General features: G+C 44.7%; 1 protein-coding gene across 2 annotated transcripts in view; it reads left to right on the top strand.

Annotated features, from left to right (window-relative positions):
• The first annotated feature begins 560 nt into the window (after positions 1-560).
• Positions 561-10496, top strand: part of flvcr2a (FLVCR heme transporter 2a) — a 33307-nt gene continuing 23371 nt past the window's right edge. For both annotated transcript variants that reach the window (XM_055863156.1, XM_055863155.1), the window contains exon 1: positions 561-1553. In XM_055863156.1, the coding sequence (XP_055719131.1) occupies positions 963-1553 (591 nt within the window). In that variant the 5' untranslated portion in view covers positions 561-962. The remainder of the gene's footprint in view (positions 1554-10496) is intronic.

Genomic DNA, 10496 nt, shown 5'->3' with positions numbered 1-10496 from the left:
TACTCACACGTCCAACGGACATTGGAACAATAATCGACTGGACAATAGTAAACAAAGGGCACACTTATACAATTACTAATCAGTGGGAATAGGGACCAGGTGTGCGTAATGACAGTTCCGGAGGGATCTGAGACAAATAATAATAATAAAATACATTTGTTTAAACAGAGGTGACACAGTGGTGGGGGTGTTTGTTAATTTAAGATTTTTAATAAGATTTTAAATATATTTACCAATGTAGCAGTACAAATAGCATTTTAAACAAATAGGAGAATGGTTCAATTGGCATTATTTAGAGACCTCCTCCCACTGTGTGTCAACTGTTCCAATATTTGTGCACAATGTTTGCGTATCCGTTGTATTCATTGTCACATATAACAAGAAACATGCTTGTAAGAAGGGTCAATAACATAGTACCCATTTGCACAGGCTACTGTAATAATATTGTTCCGTCATTCACGTCGCATGCCGAAGTCTTCCTTATCATTGTTTCAACTTACATCAGGGGGAGTTAGAGTTTGGACACCACGTGGTGTTATAATAAAGGATTGGAATTTCTCTCAGAGCAAGAGTGCTATTACAGAGATATTCGGGACATTGTTATGTTAAGAGAAACATAGGCTTTGTGTATGGTTTCCTATTTCAAGTTATTTATCACTTGTTTTATATCATTATTTAATAATGATAGCAATTTAACAAGATATTATATAAATATATGTATGTATATATACTGTTTTTCTATTTGTTTTTTAATAGTTAGTTAGTTAGACTAAGATATTTTTCACCCTGCATTTTAACGTTAGTTTAACATATAAAACGTTTTAATTAAGTTGTTGCGTGTTAGCCTACACTGCATGTTAATTTTGAATAATACATATTTGTTTACGGTGCATTTTCTGCGAAGACTAAACTAACAGTGCGCACAGGTACCCTAGGGCAGGTAACAGAAAAATTGTGTCAATATGGGCGACAACCCTGACTTTGATGATGAAGAAATTAAAGAAGAGAAAAATTGTCTGGATCTGGGAAAAACGAGCCCTTCCAAATCCGTGGACTTGGAGGAACAAATCGAATGCACGAGCATCCCGAATGTGAACAAGGACAATACAACTACTACGCATTTATACAAAAGGAGATGGGTGATGGTGTTCCTTTTCAGCTCTTATTCCCTGTGCAACGCATTTCAATGGATCCAATACGGAATAATTAACAATATTTTTATGAAATTCTACAATGTGGACTCTTTTGCCATCGACTGGATGTCAATGATCTATATGTTGACCTATATTCCCTTTATATGGCCTGTATCCTGGCTTTTGGACAAAAAGGGACTGCGGCTCATAGCACTGATGGCCACCGCCATTAATTGCCTTGGGACATGGATCAAGGTGGCCAGCGTCAAGCAAAACCTATTTTGGGTGACCATGCTTGGACAATTCGCAGGCTCCCTATCACAAGTATTCATCCTTGGGATGCCTTCCCGTCTAGCATCGGTTTGGTTTGGCTCTGAAGAGGTGTCCACCGCCTGTTCCATCGGCGTATTTGGGAATCAGGTCAGTTTATTCCACATCACGCAAAGGTACCCTATTAAGTCAAATCTGTGGCGATTTATGATGAATTATTTATTTTGATTTTAATTCGCAACAGATATTGATTTGCTGATCCAAAGAAAGAGGGCCCATAAACGGCAATGCCGTTTGCGACAATTGGAGAGACATTACGCATTACGCACACGGGTAACCCGATTACTATATGTGATATTTTCAAAAGGTTTGGTCTGGGACAGTTTATTTATCTGACGTTTATAGATTTGAGATCTTAGATAGTTAAGATGACATAGGTCGACAGTATGGCATGACCAATCAAGAGATTATCCTTACTTGTGGTGGTATTTTAGATTCAGAAATTGTATTGATGATACATTGAAAATGGTTAAAAAAGTTAGGATTTAGCCTAGAGAAATTCATATGCATTCAGAAATGGAGATACTGTAATTCTGCAATGGACACCTTTTGGTGAGGATGCATCCTCTTTTATTAATAAAGGTCTGACACAGTGGTCAACATCTAAAACGGACGAGATTTCTCTTCTTTTCTCCCTCAAAATGCCCCATTATTAATTAAATTAGGGATTGGGTAGTCGACCCCTAAATGCAATAGGTAATGTGTATGATTATACTACTGCAATAGGCCTGTATTCAGTATCCAGCTATGTTGAAGCCAAGCCACGGATTGGAGGGCACTTTCAGGATTTACAATGTTGGGATTTATTATAATCCCCAATAATCAATTTATGTTGAGGCACGTCGATTATAATCCTCAATAATCAATTTATTAAAAAGAATGGTCAAATTACCTCTGAGCATGGGGTTGACCATTAATAATCAAACCAGGACACGTGTCTGAGGGATTGTCCTCCATTTATCAGCCCTTGGATGCACAACTTCCACACCACTGATATAGCCCAAGGAAAATATATTCAGAGATCCGATTTAGTTCGATTTGATGAGATGCGCTGCATAGTATTCTCGTTTAGAGCTTGATATTGCTGGTCCATTTATAGCTTCATTAATCCAGCCGTATAGTGAGTTACATGCATAGTGACAAGCATGTCCTAAAAACTGAATTGAGATGATTTTCATTGGCGGTTTCACATGGCAAGGAGGACAAAGTAGCTTTCCAATTTCCAAGCAATCACCGTTTTAAGTCAGCCTCTTTGCTGGATTACCTCCTTTCAGAGCTCACTTTTGTATGGAATCATTTTTATTTTCTTTCTGACTAGCCTACTAGTAGCCCTTTGTGATTAAGTGTTTGAGTTCATGAAAATGAAATACTGAACATGCTGTTTGAGCTTAGTTACTTAGCCAGTAAAGCTTTGCGCTCAGATTAACATTTTTGAAGAATTTTTTGAGGTGTGTGTGTGTGTGTGTGTGTGTGTGTGTGTGTGTGTGTGTGTGTGTGTGTGTGTGTGTGTGTAGTGCATTGAGCAGGATGAGAAGTTTTTTCTCCTGGAAAGTCAACTCTACATCTCGCCAACCCCCTCCCCTCAAACCTATCCAAAAAGACTCATTGGGATGTAGCCTTTTCTGTAAGGATGATCACTTTGAATATGTACACCTCGTACAAAAAACTCCATTCTCAAATTTGAAATGTATTCAGACTGAAACTGAAATTAGAGGCTATACCCTAATGCTAACATGAATATTGCAACATACAAATACGAAACTCACACCACAGGAACATGTATTTTCTTCTCAAATTGCAGCATGTTTAAATATGTCATCACAATAGCCTAACTATCAAATATACAACATTGAGCATCTCTATAGCTGAATGATGCACAAGCATTTTCAGAAGGATTTCTGTTATGTTTCTAATATAACTCGATGGACCTTCCACGATTGGCGAGGTTTCGTGAGAATTCTGTCACGACAGCAATTTATGGAAATGAAAGAAAAACAGATAAAAAATATAAAGACGAGTAAGGGGAAAATTACGTGGTATAATTCCGCGATCTTTTGCTAGCACGGTGTATGCATCTGTACAGTAGGCTACATTTAATGACGCACTTAATGCATTGATCAAGGTATGCTAAATCATCGCTCTTTAAAAAACTTTTTAGGAAATGTAAAAAGAAAGAAAAGTATATGTGTGTCCTCCCATATAATATACGTTTATTTACTTTTTTTGTGATATACAATTGGTAGTTAGTCTTTTCCCATCGCTGCAACTCATGTATGGACTTGGGAGAGGCGAAGGTCTAGACTCTAGAGCCATGCGTCCTCCGAAACACTACCCTGCCAAACTGCACTGCTTCTTCACACACCGCTCGCTTAACCCAGAAGCTAGCCGCACCAATGTGTTGTAGGAAACACCGTACAACTGGCGACCGCAATCAGCTTGCAAGCGCCCAACCCGCAACAGATGGGACAAGAACATCCCAGCCAGCCAAACCCTCCCCTAACCCGGACGACGGGCCTCATGGGTCTCCCGGTCACGACATAGGCTGGGATCGTACCCGAGTCTGTAGTGACATCTTAAACGCCGCAGTGCAGTGCCTTAGACCGCCCCTCTACTGTTTATATGGAAATCCACAAAAATATTTGATGAAATAAATACTTTTTGATCAAATGGAAATATAGGCCAATGTAACATTATAACTTTAAACCGTCCCCTCGCGAACCAGGGACCCTCTGCACACATCAACAACAGTCACCCACGAAGCGTCGTTACCCATCGCTCCACAAAAGCCACGGCCCTTGCAGAGCAAGGGGTAACACTACTTCTAGGTTTCAGAGTAAGTGACGTAATTGATTGAAACGCTAGTAGCGCGTACCCGCTAACTAGCTAGCCATTTCACATCCATTACACTCACCCCCCTTTCAACCTCCTTTTCCGCAGCAACCAGTGAGCCGGGTCACGGCACCAATGTAACAGTATAACTTTAAACCGTCCCCTCGACCCGGGTGCGATCCAGGGACCATCTGCACACATCAACAACAGTCACCCACGAAGCGTCGTAAGCCGCGGCCCTTGCAGAGCAAGGGGCAAGACTACTTCTAGGTTTCAGAGCAAGTGACATAACTGATTGAAACGCTAGTAGCGCGTACCCGCTAACTAGCTAGCCATTTCACATCCGTTACACCAAGACTTATTTTCATTTGATGTAATAAATATGTCAATGGCTAGATTATATCGAAAGAGACTTAAAATACACTTTGCAAAATAAGACCGAAATATTTCCAAATATTCGAATTCAAAGTCTTATTTCAAATGGCAGAAAATAAACATTTTTCTTAAGCTTAATAGTAGCATTACTTTAAATGACCTATTTGGAATGCATTTGTCGTTTTGGTTTCAGTTTACATAAAGAGGATGCTGTTAGTGTAACGGGTGTCTAGTTCCTCCTCCTCGGACGAGGAGAGGAGAGAAGGATCGGAGGACCAAAATGCAGCGGGTTGTGAATACATAATTAATGAAATTATTGAGAGACAAAGACGAACACGAAAAACACTTGGAGAATTACAAAACAACAAAACGACGTAGACTGACCTAAAACATGAGAACTTACATATAACATGAAGAATGCACAAACAGGTACAGACTACAACTAATGAACGAACAAACCGAAACAGTCCCGTGTGGTGCAACCTACACAGACACGGAAGACAATCACCCACAAACAAACATTGTGAACAGCCAACCTTTATATGGTTCTCAATCAGAGGAAAACGTCAAACACCTGTCCCTGATTGAAAACCATATAAGGCTAATTACAAGTGACCTAAACATAGAAACACAAAACATAGAATGCCCACCCCAACTCACGCCCTGACCAACTAAACACATACAAAAATAACATAAAACAGGTCAGGAACGTGACAGAACCCCTCCCCCCTCAAGGTGCGAACTCCGGACGCACCACCAAAAGTCTAGGGGAGGGTCTGGGTGGGCCTCTGTCCACGGTGGTGGCTCAGGCTCTGGGCGTGGTTCCCATCCCACCATAATACATCCCCGCTTCTTTATCCCCCTCACAATGCCCACCCTCCAAATAACCCCACCTAAATTAAGGGGCATCACCAGGATAAGGAGCAGCACCGGAATGAGGGGCAACACCAGAATGAGGGGCAACACCAGAATGAGGGGCAACACCAGAATGAGGGGCAACACCAGAATGACTGGCGGATCCTGGCTGGCTGGCTCTGGCGGATCCTGGCTGGCTGACTCTGGCGGATCCTGGCTGGCTGGCTCTGGCGGATCCTGGCTGGCTGGCTCTGGCGGATCCTGGCTGGCTGGCTCTGGCGGATCCTGGCTGGATGATGGCTTAATGCTGGATGACGGCTCTGGCTGGTCATGGCTGGATGATGGCTCTGGCTGGTCATGGCTCGCTGACGGCTCTGGCTGGTCATGGCTCGCTGACGGCTCTGGCTGGTCATGGCTCGCTGACCGCTCTGGCTGGTCATGGCTCGCTGACGGCTCTGGCTGGTCATGGCTGGATGACGGCTCTGGCTGGTCATGGCTCGCTGACGGCTCTGGCTGGTCATGGCTCGCTGACGGCTCTGGCTGATCCTGTCTGGCGGAAGGCTCAGGCTGATCCTGTCTGGCGGAAGGCTCTGGCTGATCCTGTCTGGCGGAAGGCTCTAGCGGCTCCTGTCTGGCGGAAGGCTCTAGCGGCTCCTGTCTGGCGGACGGCTCTGTAGGCTCATGGCAGACGGGCGGCTTTGCAGGCTCATGGCAGACGGGCGGCTTTGAAGGCTCAGTACCGACGGGCGGCTTTGAAGGCTCAATACAGACGGGCAGTTCATGCGGCGCTTGGCAGACGGACAGTTCAGACGGCGTTGGGCAGACGGGCAGTTCAGGCGCCGTTTGGCAGACGGGCAGTTCAGGTGCCGTTGGGCAGACAGGCAGTTCAGGCGCCGTTGGGCAGACGGCAGACTCTGGCCGGCTGAGACGCACTGTAGGCCTGGTGCGTGGTACCGGAACTGGTGGTACCGGGCTGAGGGCACGCAAATCAGGGCGAGTACTGGGAGAAGGAACAGTGCGTACAGGGCTCTGGAGACGCACAGGAGGCTTGGTGCGTGGTGCCGGGACTGGTGGTACCGGGCTGGAGACACGCACCATAGGGCTAGTGTGTGGAGGAGGAACAGGGCTCTGGAGACGCACTGGAAGCCTGGTGCGTGGTGTAGGCACTGGTGGTACTGGCCTGGAGCGAGGAGGTGGCGCCGGAAATACTGGACCATGCAGGCGTACTGGCTCCCTTGAGCACTGAGCCTGCCCAACCTTACCTGGTTGTATGCTCCCCGTCGCCCGACCAGTGCGGGAAGGTGGAATAACCCGCACCGGGCTATGTAGGTGAACCGGGGACACCATGCGTAAGGCTGGTGCCATGTAAGCCGGCCCGAGGAGACGTACTGGTGGCCAGATATGTAGGGCAGGCTTCATGACATCCGGCTCAATACTCAATCTGGCCCGGCCGATACGAGGAGCTGGTATGTACTGCACCGGGCTGTGCACACGTACAGGAGACACCATGCGCTCTACTGCGTAACACGGTGTCTGCCCGTACTCTCGCTCTCCACGGTAAGTACAGGGAGTGGGCGCAGGTCTCCTACCTGACTTCGCCACTCTCCCTTCTAGCCCCCCCCCAAGAAATTTTTGGGGTTACTCACAGGCTTCCTACCGCGTCGTCGTGCTGCCTCCATACGCCGGTATCCCTCCTCACACTGCGCCAGAGAATCCCAGGCGGGCTCCGGCACTCGCCCTGGGTTGATCGCCCACCTGTCGATCTCCTCCCACGTCGTGTAGCCCAGATCCTTTTCCTGCTTCCGAGCTAGCTCCTCATATCGCCGCCTCTCTGCTTTCGCTGCCTCCAGCTCAGCTTTGGGGCGGCGATATTCTCCTGCCTTAGCCCAGGGTCCTTTTCCGTCCAATATATTCCTCCCATGTCCATGAGTCCTGGTTTCGTTGTTGAGCTCTCCCCCGTCGCTTGGTCCTAGGTTGGTGGGTGATTCTGTAACGGGTGTCTAGTTCCTCCTCCTCCTCGGACGAGGAGAGGAGAGAAGGATCGGAGGACCAAAATGCAGCGGGTTGTGAATAAATAATTAATGAATTTATTGAGAGACAAAGACGAACACGAAAAACACTTGGAGAATTACAAAACAACAAAACGACGTAGACTAACCTAAAACATGAGAACTTACATATAACATGAAGAACGCACGAACAGGTACAGACTACAACTAATGAACGAACAAACCGAAACAGTCCCGTGTGGTGCAACCTACACAGACACGGAAGACAATCACCCACAAACAAACATTGTGAACAGCCAACCTTTATATGGTTCTCAATCAGAGGAAAACGTCAAACACCTGTCCCTGATTGAGAACCATATAAGGCTAATTACAAGTGACCTAAACATAGAAACACAAAACATAGAATGCCCACCCCAACTCACGCCCTGACCAACTAAACACATACAAAAATAACATAAAACAGGTCAGGAACGTGACAGTTAGTCGGGCTTGCTTTGTTCATTCCTGGTCCACTAAATGTTTGCAATCAGCAGGAGTGTAGGACTTGGGGACCTGGGAAACACCCTTCATGCACTTTGATACCGGTGACTTTTTCGTAGAAGGTTAGGGGAATTTATGCAGTATGTTAGGAGAATTCACGTAGTAGGTTCAGAGAATTCATGTAGCAGGTTAGAAAAATTCACGTAACAGGTTAAGAGGTTAAGGTTAGGAAAAGGGTTAGGGTTAGGGTTAGCAACAGTGGTGGTCGGTGACATTTAAGATGAGGGAGGACAATATAATTTTTTACAATTATGAGCATGGCCTTATTTCTATTACAGCATATTGGATGACTATAATTTCTATTCCATTCACCCAGCTCAATGTAACATCAATAGGTTTAGGCTACAACATGATACTCAAATTTTCCCTATACCCATCATGAGGTTGCTACAACCTAGCCTATGAATGTCAGTTTACAACATATGTACACAGGTCGAGAGAAAAGGTGACAGATAGTGACACATTCAATATCGCCTTGCATACTCTTGCCTGTCTCTAACTGATCTAGGGTGTGATCATTAGTCCAACAGTTGCAAACAAGAGTTTCTATTAGACGAATTCAGGTATGTTTATGCCTGTTTGCTTCCGTTTAAGAAAAGTTTTTCAACGGAATGAATACACCCCTGATCACATGCAAACACAGTTCACATTCATAGCAGCATGATCACTTTGCTCGTATAATTCCTTCTTGCATCTACGTGCTCTCCTCTTCTCACCTTTTCCCTTCTCTTGTGGACTTCAGTGCACAACACATCAGCTTTCTGTGACCAGGCAACAAAAAAAATTCCAAGCCAAACATTCATATCATAACCGCTACACACAGCCTAAATCATTGTCACCATATTAGCTAATGTCATAGTCAACATAGCTTGTAGAACTAACGAGTTAGTAAACCAGCTACACTCATGCAGTACAGTGTACATTCAGCAAGCAGTTTAGCAGTTACACCGGCGGGCCACAATGGGAATAAATTAATAAAATCAAAAGCTTACCTTGACTTGGAACAGTGTTGGATAGCCATAGCCAGCTAGCTAACATAGCATCCCTCTCTGTTTGAGCTGGGTGTTTGAGTAGGCTAAACTAGCTAACTGCATTCTTGTGGCAGGTAGCCTAGCGGTTAGAGTGTTGGGCCAGTAACTGAAAAATTGCTGGTTCAAATCCCAGAGCTGACAAGGGGAAAACATCTATCAATGTGCCCTTAAGCAAGGTACTTAACCATAATTTCTCCTGTTAGTCGCTTTGGATAAGAGTGTCTGCTAAATTACTGAAATGTAATTAGCTAGTTAAGTTTAAAAAATGCAACCAAATACCTGTATAGCTCTCTCTCGCTTCTCCACACATTTTTAAGAAATTAATTTGTTCAAAACTGTTAAACTATTGTCTTTCTCTTTGAGTCAACTACTCACCACATTTTATGCACTGCAGTGCTAGCTAACTGTAGCGTATGCTTTCAGTACTATATTCATTCTCTGATCCTTTGATTGGGTGGAAAACATGTCAGTTCAGGCTGCAAGAGCTCTGATAGGTTGAAGGACGTCCTCCAGATGTTGTCATACTTACTGTGTAAGTCTATGGAAGGGAGTGAGAACCAAGATCCTCCTAGGTTTTGTATTGAAGTCAATGTACTCAGCGGAGGACGGAAACTAGTTGTCCTCCGGCTACACCATGGTGCTACCCTACACAGTGCTGTTGAGGCTACTGTGGACCTTCATTGCAAAACAGTGTGTTTAGTGCTCCCGAGTGGCGCAGCGGTCTATGGTACTGCATTTCAGTGTTAAAGGCATCACATGCATCACATGTGGCACGGTAATGCTTCAGGTATGAGCCCTAGTGGAATTCTGCCTCTTTAGGATCATGTTGTGTGAATTTTTCCATTATTTATGTAACCCATTGACTGTAACCCACAGAATGTGGACCCTTCCAACCTAAAGTCACTTTGAAGGAGAGTAAATGCAGAAGTAACCTCAAGACCTTTTGAGACATTTTGAGTTGGATAGTTCCTGTGAAGTTGCATGTACTTAATATGCACTCAAATGATCATATTTTGTCACTGGAACATGATGTAGCCCAAATTTGTTTTTCTGTATGTCTATATCTGATTTGAAATGATGTGGCTAGTGAAATACCTGTCTCCTGGGTTGTTCCACCACAGCCATGGTTGGGTTGGTTTTAGGAGGACCATATCACTGTATATCTGTTTTACCCACCTCCGTCTGTATTTCTCAAAGTGCTGTGTAGAATATACAAAGTAGGGGGAAAGGGGGGATCATGCTCTTAACTGGCGCTCTGACTCTCAGCGCATTTCTTGTCTGTGAAAGACATTAGGGTCACATCCTGCGAACATGTTGGTTCTGCTTTTGTTGTCAAGGTTTCGTGGTCGACTTTATTATGCCTATTCTTTGCTAATTCTGTCAGTACATGC

Source organism: Salvelinus fontinalis, chromosome 15, assembly GCF_029448725.1.
Source record: "Salvelinus fontinalis isolate EN_2023a chromosome 15, ASM2944872v1, whole genome shotgun sequence".
Lineage (NCBI taxonomy): Eukaryota > Metazoa > Chordata > Actinopteri > Salmoniformes > Salmonidae > Salvelinus > Salvelinus fontinalis.
Note: the sequence above shows the minus strand (reverse complement) of the source record. Positions and strands in the feature narration are given on the sequence as shown.